Source organism: Fundulus heteroclitus, chromosome 9, assembly GCF_011125445.2.
Source record: "Fundulus heteroclitus isolate FHET01 chromosome 9, MU-UCD_Fhet_4.1, whole genome shotgun sequence".
NCBI lineage: Eukaryota > Metazoa > Chordata > Actinopteri > Cyprinodontiformes > Fundulidae > Fundulus > Fundulus heteroclitus.
Genome location: NC_046369.1, coordinates 33,599,714 through 33,626,887, shown reverse-complemented (window position 1 = coordinate 33,626,887; position 27,174 = coordinate 33,599,714). Strand labels below are relative to the sequence as shown.

Below are 27,174 nucleotides of genomic sequence, written 5' to 3'. Positions count from 1 at the left end.
GAAAAGACGCTTCTGACGTTGTCTCTGATTTAGGAGTGGCTTGACGTGACAAATACAACATCTGTAGCCCATGTCTGGTATCGTTTCTGCGTGGTGACTCTTGGTGCACCGACACCATCCTCAGTCCACTCCTTGTGAAATGGTTATCCCTGATGCACCTTTTCCCATCACACTTCTTCCTTCCACTCAGTTTTCTGTTAATATGCTTGGAACAAAACTCAGTGAACAACCAGCTTCTTCAGCAACAAGCTTTTTTTTTTATAAATATTGCACTTTTATGCAATATAATTTTTTTTTTAGACGTACCTGTGTAGTAATAGTTCATACAGATTTGCACCGCAACATCAGGTTGTATAGTCCAGCAGCAAACCCATCGCTCTGTTGCCTGGATGTGAGGCTGTCAGTCCTCTGGTATGTGTGGCTTTATTCAAAGATGTTGCTGTGGAAAAAAGTCCCTTTTTGAATAACTACGCATGCGCAAGGCCATCTTATCTGCTCTTTTGTTCCTCAGGGGGATCGTGTGAAAAAAAATCTCCCGAATACAGTATGGTCTCATTTCTGTCTTCTGAGGCCTTCCTCTTCTTCTCATAAACTTGTACGTGGTTTTCTTCTTGTGACTCTCAGCCATGTTCAAAGTATATGATGAGAGCAGCAGAGCTCACAATGAACACAGAAACCAACCGCTAAGCTAACATAAACGGCTGCATAAACACTAGAAATGCACAGCCAGCAAGCGGAAACTAATAAGGAACGAGCACACACTCTGGCGTTACGTAAGCGCGTCAGAATGATTGGCATGTGGGACAAACAATAGTTAAGGTGATACCCCTGGAGCTTGAGGAACAGAGGGGGGTGAGGGCAGGACCAATCCTCTGACCAATCACTGCTCTTCAGACCAAACGGCAGGGATTGGTCAGAGTTTTTACAGGCCTGCAGTTTTCACAGAGATCTAATTTATAACCTCCTTTTTCTGAATACATAATGTATTGACTATTGTCAGGATGGACCATTTCATCCAGTGTAACAAAAAGTCTTTCTGAACATGATCACCAACTATAGCTTTGAACCAAAAAGCACGTTTTCAACGGAGCTATTGGGAAATGATTTCTTTCCTGTGTTTGTGTTTGATTTCTTGTAGAGATTAGTGTTCCATAAGGCAGGAGCTCCCGCGTCTTGCTGAGCTTCGTGGACTTCTGACAGGTGGTGTCACTCCTACGCGCTGCAAGCCACTCAGGCAAGCAGTGCAGATGGTGCGTCGCAAGCTGTGTCTGCCAGCAGCTTTTTCAGATATTGTAAACTTTCCAGTCCCTTCTTTACTTCGGGGAGTTCACTTCCTGTTCCTCCAGGAAAGAATGAAAATCCTCTCAAACTGTGTGGTAGATTTTATATTTTCAATCACAAACAGGAAATCGTGATATTGCGTAAGGACTAACAAAACGAAACAAGGCAAGGCCGGAAATCACTGAGAAAAACAATGATGACAACAAAGCCAACGTGATTAAGTTGAACTGAGAGAAAATGTGCTGTTACAGTATGTACATCCACCTTCAAGGAGAACAGTTTGACCATACGTTCTGAAAGGATGACCCCTGTAGGTGCTCTAACACCCTGTAATGAGACGTCATGCAAATAAAGAAGTAAAGAAAGTCCAGCGTGAACGTTTGCTGTATACAGTTTCATCAAAAATTGCAATAACAGATTGTTACAGAAAGCAGAATGACAGAATGACAAAACTGGGAAAACTGATCAGATTACAAGTTTACTGTAGGGGCCTGAAAACTTATTTTTTTCCACGTGCACCCAACATTGATAACTGAAAAAAAGAGCCACTTAGTAAATTAATTGTTGAACAAAAACTTTGATTATTTTAAAGTTCTGGTGTTCTTTCTGAGTCAAAATTATGTATGTTTTAATAGTTTTTTTTTTTTTTTTACAGCCAGTAGGCTGTTTATGTAGCTTCATATTAAAACAGGAAGCCTGGCCCAGAGATAAGAAGACAAACCAGTCTCAGCACTCAGTCAAAACTCTTTCATGGTCTGGTCACAGCCAGACGCTTTGCCAAGTGTTTGTCCAAAGTGTTTAACAGTAGGAAGGACAATTAAGGTTTTACACAGTTTTTCCTAAAAGACAAAAACAACTTTTTTTCTGCTTGACAGCGTCACTTTGGGGGGAAGTGTGGTGGGCAGGGCTGGGGATTTATACCTAAACTGGCTTTCTAAGTTAGTTTGTAATTAATTCCATTATCTGTAATTGTAACAGGTTGACTTCCTTTTTTTCCCCTGCTTTGGTTTGGGATTATTTAGATCACAAATATCTTATCTTGACGTTGCACAGGCTATGACTTATACAAAGTAAAAAAAAAAAAACAAAACAAAAAAACCCCACAGGTTATACTGTTTGTTAGATAGGAAACAGTAAGAGGCTGAATAAACATGTTAAATAATGGAAGTTAGCATCAAAGACATTATGAAATCAATTGTTTCAGTTAAGATAGAACACATTAAACAGCTGCTGACCTCAAGGTTGTAACAAATACACACATAATCCACGGGCAGTAATTATCATCTATGTAAAACAGTGCATGGCCAATTTTTCTATTGAAAATATGGTTTAATAACGTGCTGGTGTGGAGTCTATCGTCATCCTTTTTTGCAATAATGACAATAGGAGTTTTAAAATAAAATAACACATAACAATGGATGTGTTTTTACCTTGGTACAATAAATTTGAGAAAGTTTGCAGAGGTTCCAGTGAGCAAAAGAGCAAGAAAACAGTTTAGTGGTATCAACTCAAAGCAAAGGAAAGCCAGAATTTTAGATCTTTGGAACAATTGTTGCCTGTTTTCACCTGTTCCCGGTTTTTCTGCCAAGTTAGCAACCTTTCCTTGCAGAAGTATTCAGCCCCCTAAACTTCTCACATTTTAGAGCATTACAAACTCAAACTTCAATGTGTGTATTTTAGTGGGACTTTATCTGATAGACCAACACACTTTTTATCTACAGAATAAAATCTGTTTGTACCCCCTTTTAGTCTGATATCCTAAATGGACTTGGAGTACAGTTCAAGCCATTGTCTTAAGAACTCACCTAATTAATAATAAAAAAAATGCCACGTCTATAATTCAATCTGTGTTAATCCAGCTGTTTTATGAAGATCTCGAAAGCCTTCATGCAAGGAGTTACCTGTTAGAAAACTAACGCTACACATCACACCGAATGAACCATCCCCACTGTGAAACATGGGTGGGACAGCATCATGCTGTGGGGATAGATGGATGGAATCGAACACAGTGCAATCATAGAAGAAAATCTGTTCAAGACTGTAAATGATTTAATCTTGGAAAGGAGGCTCACAATCCAGCAGGACTGCGACTATACCATTCAGCTAGAGCTATAAAAGGAATGGTTAAGATCCAAGAATGTACATGCATTAGATAGGTCCAGTCAAAGTCCAGACCTAAAGCCAGTTGACAATCTGTGGCAAGACTAGAAAATCTCTACCAATTTACACACTAAAGATGTAAGTTGGTAGAGACCTATCCGAAAAGGATTTGCAGATATTACTGTAGTAAAAGTTGATGTTGACTTAGGAATACAAATGCAAGATGTCGGCCAGGCCAGGCCAAGCCAGGCCAAGCTGACCAAAGGCTTTAACCTGGCGGTGCAATTCAACACAGTGGGACTGAAATAAATAGCCACATAGACCGCAGCGTGGTGGGTGAGCTGCTGTGGCTGGACTATGCAGCTGGAAACGAGAAAGTTCCCTGCTGCCCCAGCAACACAGGAATATTTGCAGCTGGGATCCAGTTCTTAAACACGCTATTGCAGCGGAGAACTCGCTGCCAGCCTACCCGTGACACAGAAGTGTTATTTGAAGTGTTGCTAGCTCTTCACCGAGGTGGAGTCACTGCACAGTCACAGAGGGGACTTTAGTGGAGGGCTCACTCTTCAGCGACAGGAAAACTACAATGTTTTTTTTTTAAATCTGTTTGTTCAGGAACCGTCTTCAGTAAAGTCCCCATAAATAATTTTGGCCACTCTAATGTGTTTTTTTCTTTTGACCGCCCTCTGACTGGAGCAGCTAGACATGTTAGCGTGACTCACAGCGGGGGCATTTGCTGAGGGTGAGGACGGGAGCATGAAGGCTGTTTGATCGATAGTGTGCTCCTCTGATTGGAGAATATGATGTAGAAAGACGACCAACATAGAAAGACAACCCGTTTTCTGATCTGACCGTTTTTAAGCAAAGCATCAAAGCTGACTGCAGGTCCTTTGGTGTTCAGTTTTGACGTGTACACGGCCTCATCAGTGCACAACATATTATACCCCCAAAACCCCAGAAAAATGAAATTTGTTGTCATGGCCCATTTAAAGTATTTTCAAAACTGTTTATCAATTTCCATTAATTTGAACAGTTATGTCCTAATTCATGTTGGTCTGTCACATAAAATATGAAATACATTCAAATCTGTGGTTGTAATGTGAGAAAATGTGAAAATGTTCAAAGGGTATAAATCCATTTGCAAGGCACTGTAAGATTCTTCAGTCATTTCATTTAAACTGTGCTAAAAACCACAACATTTCTCCAAAATGTCCAAAGATTTAAGACAGATTTTAGTCCGCAGGTTAAAACCTGAATGTCCATGTTAGTCAACGTTGAGACTGAGAGACAAATAAAGTTGCATTATTACTATGAACAGAATCCAATAATGTGATCTTGTGAAATACTGCCGTTTTAGGAACATATCTCCGGTGGTGTGAATGACGTTTTGTCTCCCAGCAGTTCACAGGGGTCTTAGCAGAAAGTGTCGGTCTGTACATGAAAGTCTTTGTCGGTAAATCCGTGTGACATCGCACAGTCTGAGTGATGGCTCGTTTGCCAAAGTTTGCACTTGCTATGACCAAAAATGTTCACAATTTTACCACATTAGGTGTGTCACATCAAAAAGTTCTTCTCCATTCCTGTACCAGAAGGAGACAAAAATGGGTTTAAAAAGCACAGCGTGTTAATGGACATAATAAAGCCAGTAGATCAGGTTGAAGAGGCAGAAGGCGAAGGGGAATATAATCCGCGACCACCTGTCGATGGCGTTTACATCGGTGAGGTCGGGGATTTTGATTTTGAGGTGCGACGATCGTCTCCGCAGACGGGTTTTCTTAAGGTGTGCGTTCCTGTCCATGCTCAGGCGGCCCGATTCGTTTGGTGCGCTCGGCTTCCTGTACTGGACCCCTGAGTTGTCGAATGTCATGGAGGTGGAGTTGTGAGTCTCGCTCAGGGTTGTCGTGATCTCATTGCCCCCCACCTCGTTATGGATCTCCAAGGTTGTCAGCAAAATGTTCCCATGGGAGTCGACCTGGGAGAAGCACAGAGCAGCGGTGTTAAAAATGGGCTCAGCACTCAGTGACTGATGACATCACTGATTACTGCTCAGAAAACTCCCAGAACCCTTCAAAAGCAGGTAATATGTCCCAAAGTTAAATCTCTTTCCACAAATCAGATCAAGGAGGCCTGTGTTACTAAAGTCATGGCGAGAACAGCTTTCTCCACAAATATGGATAAATCAGCCAAAGCTCAGATAAAAACAGAGGTACAGCCTCTAAGCATGGGGATAAAAGACGACAAATTCAATATATAAGACAAGGTAAATGGATGTCTTTTCCCATCCAATCCGCCATGACTCAAGTTTGTGATACTGTTTGTTTGATACTGTCTGTTTGAGTATTTATTATTTGATTATTTATCAAAATAAATAATAATTGGCACCATTGAAAGTGAGCAGGATGGAACAGGAGCCTAAAAAATCTCCATGGCTCACTATTAGAGAACTTCAGCAAAGGATGGCATCTTGGGGTCACCAAGTCTCCATAAAGACCACTCGATGCTATTTACATGTCAAGCTATTATTTGGGAGTGACGTCAGGAAAAAATCCTAGATTTATCAAAAAAATAAAAAAATAGAAACCAATAAAGTTATTTACAGCAGGTAAGATATTAACTGCTTATAATATTGTCAAAGAGCCACCTTTTTAAACTTTGAAATTTTCCCTTTAATATTGTAATAGTAAAATGATTATCCCTGTCGTAGAGCTATTTTGGCAACTGTGTTTGTTTTTTTGCACAATGGATTCTTTATACTACTACAGACTTTTAAAGGAAATTATGGGGTCATCTGGCATGTCTTTGGACTGAGCCTTAAAAGGAAGTGAAAAGCAGTGAATTTGGGCACAAACAAGAATCTATCATAAGAAATATCAAAGAAAATATCAAGTTGGTTTGGACAAAGTCTCAACTTTCTTGAAATTTAAATGTGTCAAAGAATAGCCCAGGCTGGTTTAAAACTAATAAGCACAGTTTGTTGTTGTGACAATTGTATACAATACACTTGTTTGTTCTATTTTTTTAATAGAACAAAATTTTTCTTTATCTACCTTTAAAGCTTTTTTAAAATCTGAACATTTATGACATATTCATTGTGAATTTGAAACAACAACATAAGCACCAGTAAAACTGAACATACGTTAACAATGAATAGAAGAGTTTGGACGCTGGCAGGGGCTGATACTCACCCTACGTGAGTGACGGCGACTCTGTACCTGGTTGGATTGATTAAGAGACGACGATGACTTGCAATTGACTCCTTCCAGAATGGACTAGCCAGAAGAAAGACAAACAAAAGGTCCTTTGAGCTTTGATCAAGTGAGAGCTGGGGGACTTATATCATTTTCATTTTAAAGGAGCACATCTGATGACAATAAAATCTGAGAGGCCACTCATGAGTAGACTTTTTAAAAACGTAACTCCGAGTTGGTTGAATATCGGGTTCATACTTGTAAACATTACATCCAAGTCCACCATGAACTGGAAACTGTTGGTATACTGGTGTCCTTGCCTACAGTAGAAGTGTTTTATAATAATAATAATAATAATAATAATAATAATAATAATAATAATAATAATAATAATAATTAATGCATTTTATTTACAAGAGCATTTGATGAATATCAAGGTCACTGTACACATGAAAACTGAATAAACAAAAACAACAAAACCAGATTAAAAAAACATTAAGTTTTATGGAACAGTGCAATCACAAAAAGTCAGCAGTTTTGCACAGGTAGGGATTAACTCTAGATTGAACTGGGATAGAGTTTCAGTGTTATGGATGTCTGGTGAGGGAGAGATCCAGAGATAGGGCTTAGAGCAGGGGTGCTCATTACGTTGATCGCGATCAACCGGTCGATCGCGATCAACCGGTCGATCGCGATCAACCGGTCGATCGCGATCGATGTAATGAGCACTGTTCAAGACAATGAGGCAGTACTGGTCAATCGCAGAGTGACGTTGAAAAAAACAAGCCAGTTAGCGAATTGCCTCAGATTTTAAGCCCTAGCAAAAACTTATGCTGACCAAAATGAGTGAGAAAGCTGGGCCAAGTAAGAAGGCAAAAACATATCACTTTCATACGGAATAGGAGGTGGACTTATTTTTCACAATGTCATTTTCGAAGTGCGTTTGCCTCATCTGTCATTCTACCATCGCAATACCAAAGAATGGAAATGTGGAGCGGCATTTTCAAACTCTTCATGGAAAATACGACATCGAATTTCTGCCGAAAAGCCAGCTGAGAAAGAGAAAGGTGGAGGAACTAAAATCCCAGTTGTCCGGACAGCAGTCGTTTTTCACTCAACAAACTTCAAAAGCAAAATCCGCCACCGAAGCATCGTTCCGGGTGAGTCACGCCATCGTTAAAAACAGTAAGTCCTTCCAAGAAAAAGAGATGGTAAAAGAAGCATTCGTTGAAGCAGCTCACTCATTGTTCCGAGACTTTAAAAATAAGGCAGAGATATTATCTTCAATCAAAGCTCTGCAGCTGTCAAGACCTACAGTTACACGGCACTGTGAAGCCATGGCTGAGGATTTAACCCAGCGACTGTGGAAGGACATCGGAGATTGTGAGTGTTTCTCCCTGCAGTTGGACGAATCTACAGATGTGAGTGACACAGCCTTTTAGCGCATAAAAGCTGGAGGTTAAAAGTTTTATTGATTTCAAACACTCTCCCGACGCATGGGATACAAATTCTGCCGGGGATAAGTCGTTTGGCTGTGCTATCCTAGTGCAGCAGGTCTTGGTGATATCACAGTAAATTGGGCAAAAGTCTGGGCTATTTCTGCCTTGGGATGGACTGGCGACGTATCCAGATTGTACTCCCCCTCTCGCCCATTGACAGCTGGAAATCGGCACCGGCAGCCCTCACAAACCCAGCAGGGATAAGCGTGTTAGAAAATGAATGATGGATGGTCTGGTCTATTTCTTTTTCCTTGCCATCAAGATCTTTGCCAACTAGCGCAAGAAAATGCTATTATTGGGCTTTCTTCGTCTGCAAACAAATGGTTACCACCCTTTACAGGCGCAGCCATGATGAACTGGTTTAACTCGCTCAGCTGACAATACAGCGATCTGATTGGCCGAGCAGCAAAAATCGAATCACGTGACCTCTTGGACCGGAGCGCAACAGTTTCGACTTTTTATCGGCTTTAACTTATTAATGTGCAAGTGAAAACGTGGGAACATTGGTGTTTTGAGATCACTGCTATGTGTAGCAACTTTTCCCGGTGGAAGAAAGTTGCCCCCTGACAGTTCATACGAAACTTCTTAAGGAGACGTCCTACAGATTCTGGCCCACGGACTAATTGCAGCACTGTTTCACTTGAACTCTTCTGGAGTGTGTTGAGGAAGATGAGATTTTGACTCTACAAACTGACATTGAGCTGAAGTCGAGAGCTCATGGACAGTTCTGGAACTTACTCATAGAGGAAAAGTACCCCAACATGAGGAAATGTGCTACCTCCTTGACTGCATTATTTGGCTGCACTTATTTATGTGAGTCAGCCTTTTCATACATGAAGATCATTAAGTCCAAATACCGTTCCACCATGACTGATGAACATTTGGAAATGTGCTTAAGGCTGGCTGTCAGCAGCTACTGTCCGGACTATGCATCCCTGGCTGATTTAATTCAGTGCAAGTCATCAAAGTAAACTAAATGTAAATACTTATTATGTGTGTTGTGCAATATTAGCTTATTCAGTTATGCAAGGTACATCAACATACATTGTACATACAAATAATCCTTAATAAACTTGAAAATAGTTATATGTTTTGCATTTTTGTCGTGGGTAGGTAGATCATTTTTGACTTGTTTGTTTTATAAGTAGCTCGCATGCTGAAAAAGTGTGAGCACCCCTGGCTTAGAGCATTAGAAAGCTCTACTCCTCATTTTGCTGATGTAAACAGAGGGAACAGTGAGGTGGATAGAGGAGGAAGTAGGAGGACATGGCAACATGCAGGAGAGCAGAAAAGGGGATGAGGTTGTTGATGATCTTGAATGTAAGCAGAAGGATTTTGAATTTGGTTCTGAATTTGACTGGGAGCCATTTTAGCTATTGCAGAACAGGGCCAATGTGGTGAAACTAAGAAGTTCCAGTCATGATACGAACAACAGGGTTCTGGACCATTTGGAGCTTATGGAGGGAGTTGCAATAATCAACACAGGAGGTGACGAAGCTGTGAACAAGAATTGAGGTGGAGTGTGGGGAAAGGGAGGTATTGAAACAATTAATGTTGCTTAGATGAAAATATCCAGACTGGGTGATGTGATTAATTTGAGAGGTGAGAGACAGAGCCCTATCATGGATGATACCCAGACTCTTAACCTGAGGTGACAGGGAAATTATGGAGCTGTCAATGGAGAGAGAAACACTGTCTGATTTAGTTAAAGGTGATTTTGTTGCTATAAGAAGGAGCTCAGTTGTATCACTCTTTATTTCGAGGAAGGTTGAAGTGAACCAAGATTTATTTCAGATAAGCAGAAGGTTAAGGAAGTATAGAATTGGGTTTACTGGATAAGCAGGTGTCATCTGCGTAGCAATTGACTTGACAATGCCCATCAATCAATCTTGGAGGCTCATCAATAACTGACCAATCAGCAATCTAAAATTTTCCCAAAGTGAAACGCCCAATGGATGTGTCAGCTTTCCTGTGACAGTATTGCTGACCGGCTGGGAGATATTATATTTCAAAAGCATCACGGTCAGAGGGATTCATTAAAAACATCAGCAAAACTGTTTTTAAAATATCAGTGGGGAAAGTAGAATTCAGACATGTGTTACCCCAAATGTTTAGGGAGTGGAATACAGCTTAATGATTTCCCAAAACATAAAAGGAATTTAGAAAAATGGAATAGATGGTTAAAAGCATGCGCCAATCTACTAATCAGTTGAACACAGCAGTGATAGATGGGAACTACCGCATGTTCGTCTCCACAAAGGTAATTCCGTTTTTGTTCATAAATGCTTAATGGTTAAATTAAAGGTTAAAGCTTATCAATAGTTCTGCTGTGTTTTATTTTGTTTTATTTGGAAGTGTAAAGTAAATTTTGAACTTCTAACATAGAATTTCACAGTACATTCTGTCATGATTTGGGGTTTTGTTATGGTTTATGTTGGTCTTTTTAATTAGTTCACTCTCCTGTCTTAGTATTAGCTCTGGTTTTTATTATTTGCTTATGTTCTGTTTAGTCTCAGGTTTTGTCTTTATGTTGATTTTGGTTCTGGATTAGTCTAGTTTAACTTCTGTTTTGGTTTAGTAATTCTCTTCATGTAATCAATTCTGTCTTAGGTTTAGGTTATGTATTAATTTTGGTTAATTGAATAGTTTGGGTTTTTATGTGGTTTGATTTTGTACTTTCTTTTATATTAACAGTTTCTTCTGGCCTGCTCTGATCAGTTCTGTCACCAGCCTTTATTCAGTTCACCTGCCAGCATTCTTTTGTCTTCCTGTCACTCCCCTTCACCAGTCACCATCCAATAAGCTTCAGTTTACTTCCAGCCATTTTGTCCCCCCTGATCAGCTCCACCCATTCTGGTAATTAGTTTCACTCTGTTCACCTGTTCACTCCCCTACTTATATCTGCCTCTGTCTCCTGCACTCTGCCAGATCATTGTCTAACTAGCCTTTGGTGAGTTTTGTCCAGCATCCCTATTGTCTGTAGATTTAACCCAACTGCCTTTTTTGACATCTGAGCCAGCCTGATATCTGATCCTGATTTTCCTGCTCTGTTTCTGATTTTTCTGCCTGTTTTTGGACTGCCTCTCTGTGTACCGGTTTTTGGACTGTAATTCTGACCACTGAGTTTTGCCTGCCCCTGTATTGTTTAAGATCGCCTCCATTAAACTTGCTTTTTCATTCACCCTGCTTGGTCGGCCTGAATACTGGGTCCATCCTTCTCTGGTTCGTGACAACATTCTGGCTATGGATAGATCGATGGCAGCATAAAAAAACATCTACGCCAGGCACATGATGAAAAGTAGGGGTCCAAGGACAGAGCCCTGTGGCACACCAGATTTTGCAGCAGCTAAATAGTTGTAATTTGTAGAAGATAAGTGATTAAGTGATGCAATCACACAATGGAGAAATTGTGCACACTCACTCACACACACAACTGATGCTCAATACTACATGGGACTAACATGTGACACCTAATGCCTCCAAACTAACCCTCTGCTGTAATGTTGTCTCGTGATATGTACCTTTCTTGTGCTGAAGTTTTTTTCATATCTAAATCTGTACCCTGTCAAGGATAAAGTGTGAAATATGCCTTTTTTCCCTCTGTTTCCCCAATTGTGGCTCCTATCTTTCCACAGAGTTAATGGCAGCGTCCTAACGAAACGCGTCACGGCGGGGTCCTTGGCAGCCGAAAGAATGCGCCTAACGGCAGCGTTCTTTGGCAACGCATGGCCTCAGTCAACCGTTCCCCTATCCCCAATGTATGTGATGGAAGGTTTGTACTGAAACTGTAATTTTGATTGCAATGCAAATTGTAGTTGACAATAAAGATTGATTGATTGATTGATTGATTGATTGACAATGACCTGCAACAAAAAATAAAACTGATTTTAGATGTAATAAAAAAATATGCTACCTCTAAGCTATTTGCCACCCCTTACTAATGATTTATGAAATATGCTTAAAAGTCAAGAAACAATAAATAAATAAATACATTTTCAGTCTGCCAAGAAAAGTGATATTCAGACAGAATTATGCCGGAGGCTTGTTGATGGCTACAAAAAGTTTTCAAATTGCAACTTTTTAAGTAATGCTTAGCCAACTAACAGTCGTAGATACTGAGCATGTATGCATACCTTTGACAGCATTTTAATCAATTCAAGCTTGTTTTTAAAATGAATTGAAGTTTTATGTTCCACAGTGGGGAAAGAAATTAAACAATCGAACACAATTAAAGGCCTGAAAATAATTCATGCCCATAGCAATGACCAGTGGCCAATGTATGTACATTTCTGACCTCTGACCAGAACTGTATGACTGACTGTCCATTAACCACACAAGTACTTTCTGCAGCCTCTGTTTTCACATTGGATCTGAAAGATGCCGCAGTGGAGTGTCATTGAAAGTCTAAACCTTCACATAATGTTATTGCTTAAACGCTGACTTGTAAAGATGGAGGCTATCTGCTCCCAGTCAGCAACAGTAAATACCAATCAACGGTGACGACAAAGCTTGAATCAGCAGCTTAAACAATCTGCTACTAAAGTGTTGCCACCAGAAAAAAAAAAGAAAGCACGACACAGACAGGAATCTCTTACAGCAGAGGCACCGGCGAATTAAAATTGTTAATGAAGCACAGCAACATCAGTATATCATTGTGCTAGATATTGTCTATTTGTTTTTGGCAAAGTATAGAAATCATTAAAAGTGACATCTAATCTAACTACTGCGACTGCAACTTTGTCAGCTTTAATGACTTTATGGTGAAACAGAACAAAGTACATTCAAATGACTTTTCATTTATTGTTGACGCCATATTGGATTCCATATTTAGTAAAAGCAACAATACAAATAACACAATATGGCTATTTACATTTTAAGATAAATTCTGTAATGCCCATTGATTCAAATTGGAAAATGAGGCTCACCTTGGGTTGGTCAAATTTATTGCGCTCATTATTTGCCTTCAGCGCCTTCATAGCCAGTTTTTTCTGCATCTGTGGACCTCGTCCAAAGAAGATGTAGTTGACAAAGGCGTACTCCAGCAAAGCCAGGAAAACAAACACGAAGCAGCCCATCAGGTACATGTCGATAGCTTTCACATAAGGGATCTTGGGGAGGGTTTCTCTGAGATGGGTGTTGATGGTTGTCATGGTTAGCACAGTGGTGATCCCTGGAAGAAATCAAAATACGGTTTACAATGGAGTCACTGAGCAACATCTGATGTCAGCCAGATGGCTTTAAACATTCATCACTGCGCCTCACTCTGTCTGTTTGACATTACTCACTCAGATGGGGCTCAACTTTGCCTTAGACTGACTGTGGGACAACTATTTTTTGAAGGTTTTATGATTATAATAGTTTCGAGCCAAAATTACAACGAGTGATTTCCAAAATACTTTTTTGTATATGTGCCCAGTCACATGATCGTTTAGCAATAAATAATAACCTTATGTGTGTTTTGCCTGATTAAAGTTTGTTTCATAATTGGAAATGAGGTGAGACAAAAAAAAGAAAGAAGCAAAAACAGGACAAACCTGTACGGGATAAGCAAATACTTTTGAAAAGCCATTTTTCACAGCAGTGAATTCACCAGCACAAATAAAGTGTTTAAAGCATCTAATATGAGCAGTAAGTCCATTTCTTTTAAATTCAAGCTTACATAAGGAGGTGTCTAAAGCAGCTGCAGTGCATTGATTTCTACGCAGAGAATGGAAATGCTCTAAACTCTCAAAGCCACTATAGGAGGCGATGGTTGCCTGATAGATGCCTTGTGATGGTAAATCTGCAGCACTGAAGCCACTCTCAGCTTTAGAAACACACAAAAAAACAACAGAGATGGCATGATCCCTAATATTAGATTTGCTTTTTCACAGCTCATACATTGCTGGCAAGAAGTTTACACATAGTCATCATTGCCATTAATATCATGTTTGTCAAAACCAATTTAAACTGTTCTTTGTTAAGGGAGGGGAATTGTTATTCAAAACACAACTTCTGGTAATATGTTTTTAAATGATAAATGGTGTATAAGTCTGAATTTATCTAAATGTAATTGATGTAAATGTATTCAATCTAATGAACACATATTCAAAATTATACAGAAAGAAAAAAAAAATCCACAGCTCCCAGTAATATTTGGATAAATGTCCCTTAATGAGCTGCAAAAACCTTATACACCTTCTGTAGCTATCAACAACCTTATGTCACGAACTCTTGCTGAATATTTGATGACTTGTTATCGGAAATGGTAGAGCTCATTTTCATTAGTTGGTTTTCTGGAACGGACCGTGCTTTAAATAATACCCCATAGGTTTCCAAAAAGCTGACATCAGGCCCATTTCAGTAGCCTAATGTTAGTCTGCTTTATCCATCCCAAAAACCTGTTTGGATCTGTGCAAACTGTGCAGCAGACGGAGGACACCATCTGCAAAGTTTCAATCATCTAGCTCTAGATTTGAATTAAAGATAAGGATTTTGAAAAGTAGGCCTCCATCTTCGTTTTCCTATCCCCTTTGTGGAAGTGAAACCATGACACAGATGGGAGTTCCAACAGAACAGTCAGTCCAACCATACATCAAAACTGGTTTTTATAAAGGATATAGTAGTTTAAACTTTAAGCTTCTGCATTGGCGTTCCCAAATCCCAGAAAATGTATGCACTATGATTAAAAGCCTGAGCCAAGAGACCGAACAAATGTAATGAGCTCTACCAGTCCAGCCATGATCAGTCAAGTATCCAGACTGAATTATTCATGCTTTCAAACAGTTTGTGGTTTCTCCACAACTTGGAGAGAGACATTTTTTCTGAATGTTAATGCAGGTGACTATGTAGACGTGTAATATCTATAATACAGCATATCATATGTATATATTTTTTTAAATAAAATCCACAAGAAATGTATACTTCTACACCTAAGTCCTTTTTTTAAGTGTGTGAAGTTGTGTGTTGTATCATTCCAACCTGGAAAAAAGGCTTTTGCAAATACATCAGTAAAAGCCCAAACCTAATATGATAATCATCCCGATGATGAGTGGATGAAAACATTGGATCAGCAGTGTTTAAAAAGCCTGAGAACTACCCAGGAAGTTCCTCCCAGGGGAACCAAAGCGGCTGTAAATCATTGTCACCTACACAGTGATTGGATTTGGACGGCAGAGTGACTAACTTTCAGTGCCTCAGACAGCGGGCTTCTCCAGGAGATGGCACAGAGGGAGATGAACCGTAGGAGTGTGTTTTCCAGTCTGGGGAAGATCTTCCAAATCTAGCCGGCCACCTAACCTGAAAAAAAACTCTACTCTCGTCTCATCTCTTTGTCAGTTCAGCTGAGATTTAATGATCGCTTGCCATAATGTGCTCTTTCTAACGCGGGGAGCACTTAGAGTGCAGCGAAGCTGAATGAGCGTTTCCATTAAGGCAATTGAATTACAAGGAGTATTGTTTTCAGAAAGGACAACTGACACTGATCCTGAAACTTTACTTCAAGTGGAAACAGCGAGCTTGAATTTTGACTCCATGACTGAAGTTCTTGAAGCTTCCAGTAAAGTTCCAGCTATGAGTCTGAGGACCACGTGTCATACAGACTTTTCCTGTGAGGACATTCCTATCTGAAAGCACCATTAGTGTCAGTCCTACGGGCCGGTGGATCTACATGAGTATCGTATTACACAACAAGGCTGCAGCCTCAGAAAGGCTGATGGGAACAAACAACTCCTGTCATATTTAGCTAATAAAATGGTAAAATAACTCAATATAGCTTTGTGCTTTGCATTGCAAAGCATTCTTTCCAGTAGCAGTAGCATCATGCTGAGGGAATGTTTTTTTTTTCACCTAAAAGAAGACAGGAAATCCGGTCAGTGTTGAAGCTGGAGGGAGGTAAAAACAGGGAAAACCTAGAAGAAAACCTGTTATTGTCTGGAAAAGACTTGAGCCTGGGGCAAAGGTTCACCCTCTAACACCACCAGCCTGAACTTATAGCCAGAGCTACAATGGAAAAACAATATAAATAAAGTATATTAATTTGTTAGAATGGTCCAAAGTGCAAAACAAAATACCATCTGATTATTCATATGTGCTAATCATGACTGAGTTGAGCCATTTGAAAAGACATATGGGTTTAAAAATACAGTAGAGAAAAAAAACCACAATATACAGAAATGCATGATAGATGATTATACATAATGTTTATATGTAAAGCCGTATATCATCTTTCACTTTGCAGTCATGTACTACTTTGTGTTGATCTAGTGAATAAAACCCAATTAAGTACAGTTAAGGCTGGTTCATATGGCAGGATTTTAAAATAGTCGGCCGATTTTCAAAGTCTGAGAGACACCACATGTAACGATAAAAACAAAATCGTAGATATAACAGGCTTGCTGGTACAGTGTGTGGTGTCCGGTCAGACGGCGAGCACAACACACCACACACGACCAGATTTAACTCAGGGACAGTCAGATGTCAGACGGGAAATCTTGCAAAGCCTCTCAAGATCAAACGTGAGTTCAGAGTAAATAAACATGGACGACGGGGAAGACAAATGGTGATAGTTTGTGGACTCATTTTAACAGAGAAAAGATGACAAAAAGTAAACGTTGTAGGCTAAAGGGGTGGAGGGGCTCTAAGTTTGCTGCTCTATGATATGGAGCTGAGCTGTGCTTTTTTTCTCTTGGGGGTTTAACTCACTTTGCCTTCTGATTGGCTGCCCGTCACATTCAACAGGCTGCCTGCTCGTTTCTCCTCGGGGAACACCGGGTCTAGACAATCCAATATGTTGAATATCCCCGATTTGAGGTCGGAGCGGTCCTGGCGTTCTACCGAGTGGACCAGATCACTCTAACGCGCTACAAACACCAGAACCATCTAAGATAGTCTGGGCCTGTCGGAAGGGGAAGATTGGGGCAAATTTGGCTAATTATCCTGCCGTGTGACAGCCTTAAGAGACCGACTTTAGATTTAACTTTTTTTGTTTTTTTTCGCCATCAGTCAGGCGGTGGGCAGCGTGGGCCCCTTCATAACCGTGGACCCAGAGCAGACGCAACCTCTACCCCCTCGGTGGCTCTGCTACAGGCGCTAGTTAAAGGAGTGGAGACAGCGCGACAAGGGCTCTACGTTTGCTGCACTATGATATGGAGGTGATTTTTTTCTACCGGTCTTTCCATCACCTCGCTTTCTGATTGGGTACATGTCAATCAGAAATCAGGCTGCATGCTCATTTGTCCTCGTGGAACACGCTAGCATATCGGGGCAAGAAAATCCAACATGTTGAATATCCCCGATTTGAGGTCGGAGCGGTCCTGATGTTCCACCGGGCGGACCCGATCGCTCTTAACACACACACCAGTCACAGCAGGAATATCTCTTAAGATTATCTCAAGATCCACACTGATAGCTGGGGCCTGTCAGGGGGGGAAGATCGGAACAAACATCAGGTTTAAAACCTGCCGTGTGAACTAGACTTTAGTGGTTGCATTGTGACAAAATGTATAAAAGTTCAAAGTGTATGCATGCTTTTGCAAAGCATTGCATTTGTTGCTCTACTTAGGCTACATTTCCATTGCTGTATTTTTAACAATAAATGTCTGTATGTTAATATTTCCCTTTTCCCCTCATACCTAAAGCAACTCTGGCAGCTGAGGCGTCATAATTGATCCAGAAGGACACCCAGGACAGGATGGTGATGAGGGTGGAGGGCATGTACGTCTGCAGGATGAAGTATCCGATGTTTCGCTTCAACTTGAAGCTCAGTGACAACCGAGGGTAGGCACCTGCAAGACAAGACGGAAGAGGTTATGAAGAATATAATGAAAAAAAGGAGAATTGACCAGACAAGTCTTTGAAAGCTGAGTGGCGTAAATGAGAATTTCACAGGAGCACATGGAGCTGAGAACGAGTACAGGTCAACAAACTAGAATACCGTTGAAAAAGTTAACTGATTTTAGTAAATCAAGTCAAAAAGTAAAACATATATTACAAAGATTCACTAAAGTGGGATTTTGGGTGGTTAGGGGTGACAGCAAATGAAGAGCTAATATTCAGTTTCTCAGAGAATTAGAGTAATAAATAAGACCAGTAATAATAAACTTGAATAGAGAAATATGGGCGTACTGAAAGGTTTCTTCATGCACTATAAAGTGGCTGGTTGGGATTCCTTTTGCCTGAATTACTGCACCAATAGGATGCGGCACAGCGGCGATGAGTCTGATGCTCTGCTGAGGTGTTCAGGAAGCCCAGGTTGCTTTAATGGTCACCTTCTTCTTGTCTGCATTGTTGGCTCTAGTGTCTATTATCTTTGGCAGACATTTTGAGCTTAAAGTCCGCAGTCTATGCCTGGGTTTGGCCAATGAGATAATTCATTATACTGATTATTAACAGCCAGGCAGGAAAGCACTTAAATTAGTCCCGCTACGTAGGATAGGACAACGTGTGATGTGGTTTTTCGTCGCAACAGCGACTCATGGCTCAAGATGGAGGATCCTAAACTGCTTGGGTGTAAAAAAGATGCAATCTGAAAACCTATGTCAGTTTTTCTAGTGCCAAGCAGTGACAAACTATGTGAGCCGTGCTGAGTTCACAAAACTCTGTGCTGTGTGAATCAGGAGCGGTTTTATAATCCCTCCGCTTCCAGGGACATGGAGAGAAAACCTGCCCACTTCCAGATGGAGCACACTTCGGGCAACGTATGACTCTATAGGTCCCTCACAGTTTTGCCCCCTCTTCCACTAAACAATGCCACAACTATGTCTTCTAACATTAAAGAATTTGCTAAAGTTTGGGAAGCTATGCCAAATGTCCTTGTCAGACAAAACTGCACCAAGAGCATCAAAAGCAGTCAGTTCAGGCATCTGATCAGGACGCCTCCTGGGCGCCTCCCTTTTCTCCTTTTTCTGTGCACGTCCCGTCGGCAGAGACCCCAGAAAAGACTCGAACCGTAACCCTAACCCTATAAGGTGGGGAGAGTCATGAAGACAGATTTTAATACCTAACCCTAACCCAGGAGGGACTATATATATCCCAGCTGGCCTGGGAATGTCTTGGGATCCATCAAAATAAGTTGGAGGATGCCCCTCCTGGACCTGTTGGCCCCGTCACCCTCTTGGGTGAGAGGAAGACAATGGATGTCTGTCTTTCTTTCTTGGATGGATGGATGTTCTAACTTTCTAAAGAAATATATAATTTTGAGCTTTCTTTAGATGTAAGCCATAATCACCAAAATAACAGAAGTATTGCAATACATCCCTCTTTGTATAATCAATGTGTATAACACATGTGTTTCACTTTATTGATGAATCATTGAAACAGATTAACTTTTTGATAACATTTTAATATATTGAGTAAATATTGAGTATTGAGCATCTGTAAACAGAAGCCTTCCATCAAGATTTTATCAAATGGAGCTCTCACAGCTCTCACCATCCATGTAATTAACTCTGCAGCTCCTTTTTCTTATAATGAGAAAAAGAGAGAGAACAGTGAATGTTTAAGGTATAGGCAGCGTGCTACATAAACACATTATGTGGCTGTTCACTGCATTAAGCATAAGTTCTGTTCACGCGCAGCCACACAGAACAGCATCAAACTACACGCAGAGACTAAGACTGGACGTTATAGAAGAAAAGCATATTGATAAAATAGAAATCATATTGATCGATATCAATAATTAGCAACAAATTCAAAACATATATATTTATATAAAAATATGTACAAAAACATAAAAATAATGTATGCGCTCTGAACTCATTGAAGGGGGCGGAGCTTGGTGACAGCGTCTGGGTCTGTCTTTGTGATTGGTTGGGAGGATGTAATGACTGTAATATTAACCTACAGGATAAGCTAGAATGAAAAAGGAAGGAAAACTGTTCTATAGAACTTTTTATTGACCTTATTTTCTATTGTCGATATACGTCTATCGATATATTATTGTCCAGCTCTAGCAGAGACACAATGTAGGATCAACTGTTCTGGACAACTCTGCCTCCCATGAACACCATAGTCGTGACTCCCTTCCACCCACCTGTGGAGAAGACCACGTTCCTGGAGACGAGCTTGTAGTCCACTATGGAGAACTGCGGGAGCTCGATCCGTGTCACCCCGGTCACAGCTGTGTCTCCTCCTTTCCAGTAGAACTCTATATCATCTGTGGTGTAACCGTCTGTGAGAAAAACACGGCACAAGGTGCGATTCTCATGAGAGGGTGCTGGAAGGACAAAATGAATCTACTTCTAAACCACTTGGCACTGAGTGCCGCGATTCCCTGACTGCATGAGATGTAAATTATTGTGGACATGCAGGCGGAGGGACTTCTATGCATGCGATCCATAACTGTCAATATTTTTATGGCAGCTCAGATGGCCAAACGTGTCATCATGACCGATGACGATGGACTAACCATTAGGGAGCGCTGCCTACTGCTTAAAGCCAGTCTGCATAGACAAAGTCAGTTCAACTGGCGAGGCTGCAGCCAGTAATCTCACCGGGGTACGACAGCTTCATAAATCCAGAGTAATTCAGCTGCCTGTGCAGTTTCTGGCCCCTGTGAGACGAGGAGTGTAAGAACTTCCTGATGAGAATCCCTGTGCTGCTCGAAATCTTAAGTGATGTGAAAGTAAGGCCATCTGCCGTATTCCTTTGCTAAGCGAAAGAGGCTCAAACGTACAACTTTCGATTTCCAGAGTGCAGTTCTGTTCGTCCAGCGGGTATCTCCTCAGGTCCATCATGCAGGCAGCCGTTGTTGTGATTCTGAAGCAAGACAGAAAAGTAGAGAAGTCGTTCTGAATATCCAGTCTTGATCTTTAGTCTAAACAAAAGTAGGGGAAAGGTGGGCACAACCTGACGGTTTCTGTTTGTTCACCAAAATAAGTGAAGAACTAAGTTTCCTTTTTTACAAATGAACCCAGAAAGTATGTTTCAGGAACCTTGTGTTTGTTTACTGCATCGCTGAAATGTTACACACTAGAAGGGAGTCAGTTGCTAAAATACTGGATCTGATTATATTTAATTTAAATTAATCCATATCTTTGTTCAGAAAACACACACTATTTGAAGCTTTATATTTTACCACCCATTCACCCACATTTTAACTATTTATCATGCATCAATAATGCACTGGTGGGTTTTACTCCATATATCTATTGATCAACTGCTTTTTAACTATGATGATTGCACGAATAGATCTCCATAATTTTCCATAAAGCTTTGATTTGTTTTAAATATTCCTCTATTTAGTAATTTACTTCCTGTTCATTTGATTGTTAAACTTTTGGTTTTTGAACTTTCATTTGGTGAAAACCTTCTGTCGACAACATGCTTGCTTGTAACAATGTGTCACAGGTAAACCAATGGTGATTCATTTCAATTAAGTTTAGTTGGCATTTGATATAACGTGGTTATGCTTTTTTTTTTTTTTTTAAAACGTGCAAATTATTTGATAAGACATTTATTAAAACCATAACATCAGACTGGATTTGGTGGCTCAAACATTGAGATACGTATTCTAAAAACTACTGCAGCGAAACAAAAAATCTAATCACTGGTACACTATGCTGCAACACTTATTGTCTGCAAATCTCAATAGATCTTTTGTGGGTGCTTTTTAGAAATGTGCAGGATGTTTTAAGACATAAGCATAAAGTGACTGATTTTAGCACAAAATGCTCCCCCTTCAACAACTACATATAAAGGTCTGTGTTATAATGAACCCCACTCTAGGACATATCATATTGTTATGTACTTGGCGTGTCTAGAAATACAGGGAATGTGAATGTAGTCTCTCCAGGTGCTGCGTAGATATCTTTATATTCTGTAAGAGTCATATTTTTCCAAGCCATTCAGTTTTCTCTGTTCTCTGTTAAGATTTTGAACAATTATCTCACAGTATTTGCTGCTGAACACCTAAACAAGGTCATGGATTCCTGGCTTACCGATTTCGTAAATCCGCCATTTTTAATTTTCTGCTGCACTTTTGTAGTCCATGGTGACTACTTTCTGAGCTCTTCATATCAACCGAACTCTGAAAAACATGGATCTGGTAAGCAGGTCTCTCAATCCTATTGATCAAATTTTTTGGACGGGTAGGCAACAAAAGGGGGACCCGTCCGGTCCTGATTTGACTCATTTTGTGGGATACACCCTATATTCTTGAATGGAAAACGGTGTGTCTTTCGACTTTGTCATTCATGGACGTTTGAAACGTTTGCATGTTTGAATTCAGGATACTTGGATTTCTACTTATTGGATCTGGTGGATTTTTGATGTATCAGCAAATACAGCGGATGTCGGTAGCCGTTTGGCCTTGATCAGGCTGCTGGCTGCATATGACGCGCTCACTAAGGCGGTGAATGGACAGATCTGGAAGGTGGAGGAGCAGAGCCGAAAGCTGGATGTGCTGGAACGCAGACTGGCTTCGGTAGTTGAACTCAAAGGGGTGATGGGATAAAATCTGGAAGTGAAGCGCGGAAAAGCCCAACAATTTGGAAAATTGGATTTCACCATTTAGAGCCAGCAAAAGACTTAAAGCTGACAGGAAAGTCAGTGCAGCTTGTCTCATAACAAATAACATATTTGGATTATACCCTCCCTATCTCTACTCCTGGATTGTTATGGCAGAGAATGCTCAGAACTCTACCCTGCTACTCCCTCCCCTGCTGACACCTCCGGATGCTTTCTGAACTGTTGGCCGGCTGATAACATCAAGGAGAATGGCCTCTGGAAAGTGTTCACGGAAATATAAACACTTTCACCCAAACAGACACACATAACTGATGCTCATATAAACTGATGAACTTACTAGTCTCAAATGTTTACCTTCTGCTATATGTGTCTCGTCTTATTTGTGCTTTTTTTGCAAGAGGTTTTTGATATCTCAAACTGTATCCTGTCAAAGGATAAAGCATGAGTTATGTTTTTTTTCCGCCCACCTTACTTTTTTGTGGCCTCTATCTTTTCACAGAGTAATGGCAGCGCCCTGTGGGCACCGTGTAAGGCGGTTCCTTGGCAGCAAGGCCTCAGTAAATCGTCTCCCCCTGAAATGTTTGTGATGTTTGTTTTTTTATGTTATGCCGATTGTACTGAAACAGCAATTTCCCTCTGGGATTATTAAAGTATTTCTGATTCTGATTCTGAAGAGGTGCTGTGGGGCAACAACACCAAGGAATTAATTCAGACCAAAGCATTGCAGCTCCACTTTAAGTAGACCACAAGTAAACGATTTAAATGTGAAAAGTATGGCATTAAAAAGTATGGCATTAAAAAGCATGATATGTCCCCTTTAAAATAACTTGTGGTTTATTAAATTAAAATCATATTGAAAATCCAACCTTTGTTTTAAGAAAGAGACACAAAATCTTAAACATAACAGCTTCGCTAAGATGTATTTATGTTATTAAGATTGGATCACACAAACAATGATAAATCATATTATAACAGCAGGTCTGACCTTTAGTTACAGGCATTATAAGATCATTTCTCTGTGCACATGGAAAGAATAGAGACTGTAGCCGCCTTGCAAAGGGTTCATAGCCTTTGGACTTTTATACATTTGTTACATGACAACCACAATGCTTGACGTTTTTTTTGTTTGGATGTTTTATGAAATTCCAACACAGAACAGCGTTCCATCTGTATTTAATTTCTTTTCAGGGTAAATCCAGCAATTTTGTTTCTGACCTCACATGTTTGTTAGAGAACATTACAGAAGACACAGCAATTTGAAGACCAAGGAACACAGCAGAGGGATTGTTGTGGAGAAGCTTAAAGCAGAGTTAGCTTATAAAACGCTAACCCAAAATTTGATCAGAGAAGCTGCCAAGAGGTTCATGGTGACTGTATGGAGGAGCTGCAGAGATTCAAAGCTCAGGTGGGAGAATCTGTTGGCAGTTCAACCACAGTATTAAAGCATTCATGCAGCCCATAAATCTGACCTTTTACTGCGATTCCAGCTTCAAATCTCCACAAGCTTCAGACCAAAATTTAACTTTATGGAAACATCAACTTAGAGTCATCTACCTCTCTCTTTTTAACTCTACCTTTTTTTTTTTGAAGAATTTCACATATAGTCTTGAATTAATTTAAATGCGCAATTTTACACTAAAGATTTCTGTTACTTTTCAGGAAACACTGAAATAAAATTAAAAAGAAATCCGTAAAACTGTTTTTAAAATTGTCAATGTACTGATATTGGTCCAAATATCATGAAGAGCGCATATCCTATCCTATTCTGTCTAAACATCGATACACCAGGTCTGACTTCATGATGAGCTGCCAGACCTATAATGTCAGAATTCTGACTGAGGGGTTGAAAGAAAAAACTTCAGAATAATATCATACATGTCTTCTCACAGAAAGACCTAAAGTTCTCACCTGAGGCCGTAGAGAACGGTGCCATCTGGGTGGAGCCGGATCATTCGGTTCTTAACAGTAACCCCATGCACAAATGATTTCTTATCATTTAGGAAGTAGGTGTCTGGGACCCACAGCTGGTCTGCTACTCTGTTGTCCAGCGTCAGGTTGAGAGGAATCCCCACATACGCCAGCCTCTTATCCCTCCAGTATTGCTGGAAGTACATGGTCAGTGTGTAGTCCTGTGGAAAACAAATGAGTACAGTCATGTACCTTAAGGCAGAGCTGAGCAGAAGGGATATATAAAGAACAGAATATTGTTTCAGTGGAAGCCAGTCGGCTGTCAATATCAAAGCTGATGCCAAACTGTTACTGAGGGTTCCTGATGTCAGTGCCAGCCAGGAGCAAATGTGATATTTATGGAAATATGTACAATCTGCCAGGAGCCAGCAACTCAGCTCAACCTCAACGGGTAATTTTTCACCAACCTTGAAAACAAATTCTGACACAACAGATTCAATTCACTCCTGGTCCCACGTCGATGGCATGATTCAGCCTGGACCGATCACTAATGTTTTTTATATTGATAGATATTATTAATTATTACCTACCATACCTGCAAAGGCATGAATTATTCATCCAGCTTTCATCTGCAGTTACCCATATAAGTTGATCCATCAAACACAAGAGCTTTCACTGGCTTTTAATGGAGCTCTTTACAAGCTCTCTTGGTTTTGTTCTGCTGACTAATGTTCTCTTAAATAAATAAGCAGGTCTCAGGAAATAAATAAAAACATGGACGTGGTGAAAATGTTTGCTGAAACGCCACATTTATAGGGTGAAGTGTTTTAAAACGGCAAAATCCTACTACAGCAGTATATCTGTGTAAAAAGACACTGGTGTAGAGGTACATTTTCTGGAGGGATGACATACAAACTTTCAACTCGTTTTGAGCTAAATGAATTACAGTCTGCAATCTGAAAATGTAATATGATCCGGATATAGTCCTATAAATAATTTAGCCTATGCACAGTAAGTGACTCTTCCACTGTGTTGAAAGCTTGTCTCTGTTTACTGAAACTTTGTGGGTTTCATTTGTTTTATTAGGCCATACTAGAGGCATTTACATTTTTCAGACTAGATGAATGCGCTGAATTTTCCAGAAAGCTGTTCCATACTGATGGGGCTATTTCATTGTTTCTCTCCTTATTTAAAGGTGCTCTCCCCCTCCCGTGTTCCTCGCAGCTTCTGTAAATGAAAGATGCATTCCTGCATATAGGTGAAATGTGGGTTGATGAATCAGCATTGCACAACAGCTCTTATACTACAGCAAAGAAGTTCTACCAACACGCTCCTTCCATGTCTGGGCTGCTGCTATTTTAGTTCGTTTGACATCTTCAGATCCCACTTCAGCAGCTCTCCTAAAAACGCCTGGAACACTACCTCGGCTTCTCCAAAACAAAACCTCCAACATATCTCCTCACTGATCGTGGTTCGCTGTTCAGCCGCTCAGGTCCCTGTGGGACAGGTTCCAGACTTTGGTTAGTCACCACGAAAAACTTTTTAGTGTACGTAAGAGGCACAGAAACTGTATTTTTTCAACTTCCAAATCACCTAATTAAGTTAGTTGCAACAGATCCAAAAAAGTGGTAGAACTTTATACATGGCTTTAAATTAATTCCTACACAAAAAAAACAAAAAAAAAACAGAAATGCAGAATGCGTCTTTATTCAAAATTTTTCTTTCATTGCCCCTAAGTAAATTCCAGCGTATCCAGAGTTGATGCATGCAGACCTTAGGAGGTACACTTGTCAGATCAGAGAAAAAAATGAATGTTTGGTGTATGAAGGTACGTAACACTACATGACACCCTGAACACACCGTCCCACTGTGGAACATGGTGGCAGGATCATGATGCGCAGATGGCTTTTATTAGTTGACAAGAAGGTGGATGGAGCTAAATACAGGTATGTGCTGGAAGAAAACCTGTCAGGAGGCTGAGATCGACCTAAAACGATGGTGGAGACACCTTCTAGCAGGACAGCAACCCCAAACATTCAGTTAAAGCTGTAACTGAATGGCCTAGATTAAAGTATGCCTCTATGATCCAGTACAAATTGAGCGACAAGACCTAAAATATACATTCACAGCTATTTTGAAATATTGGAAAATAACTCTGGATGTGTAGAAACAGACTTGCTGGTAGTTCTACAAATACTGCCTTGGGAAGGCAGCAATCAAATGCACACCACACTTTAAAGATTTTATTGGTAAATGTGGGAAACTGTGTGCCATTTTCCTTCCACTTCACAATGTGCACTCATTTGTGTTAGCTTTTCACACATATTAAAATGCTGACAAACTCTATTAAAGTATGTGGTTGAATGTTGGCAAGATGTGAAAGAGCCTAGAGAAACGTGATCCTACTGGTTCTGAGAATAAGCGGCCCTTTGTGCCAAAATCTACTGATTTTGAAAGCACTGAAGAAGAAGAGTCCAAACACCTGTTTTTGTTAGTAAAAGAGTACCTATGTGGGGGTTAGTTGTAGGGAGCAATACCCTGAAATGCATCAATGGCGTATTTTATGAATGTTGCCTTGTTTGTGGTTGACAGTGCTCCCATACATTACTAGTGTATAACGAATCCTGTAAAAGCAGAAATTCGCCAGTGGTAATGTTCAGTTTTAGTTTTGAAGCAGAATATGGAGCAGTATCCTTAGAAGATGATCCATGATGGGAAGTCCAGCAATGCAGTTCTTACAGCCACACAAGTAG

General features: G+C 40.3%; 1 protein-coding gene across 1 annotated transcript in view; it reads right to left on the bottom strand.

Annotated features, from left to right (window-relative positions):
- Positions 1-4,104: 4,104 nt before the first annotated feature.
- The window catches only part of gabrb3 (gamma-aminobutyric acid type A receptor subunit beta3), a 79,311-nt gene continuing 56,241 nt past the window's right edge, over positions 4,105-27,174 (bottom strand). The window contains exons 5-11 of the mRNA XM_012861190.3: positions 24,422-24,642; positions 20,721-20,803; positions 20,079-20,216; positions 17,680-17,832; positions 12,994-13,238; positions 6,567-6,650; positions 4,105-5,353 (exon numbers count right to left, since the gene is read on the bottom strand). Coding sequence (XP_012716644.1) covers positions 5,006-5,353; positions 6,567-6,650; positions 12,994-13,238; positions 17,680-17,832; positions 20,079-20,216; positions 20,721-20,803; positions 24,422-24,642 — 1,272 coding nt within the window. The 3' untranslated portion in view covers positions 4,105-5,005. The remainder of the gene's footprint in view (positions 5,354-6,566; positions 6,651-12,993; positions 13,239-17,679; positions 17,833-20,078; positions 20,217-20,720; positions 20,804-24,421; positions 24,643-27,174) is intronic.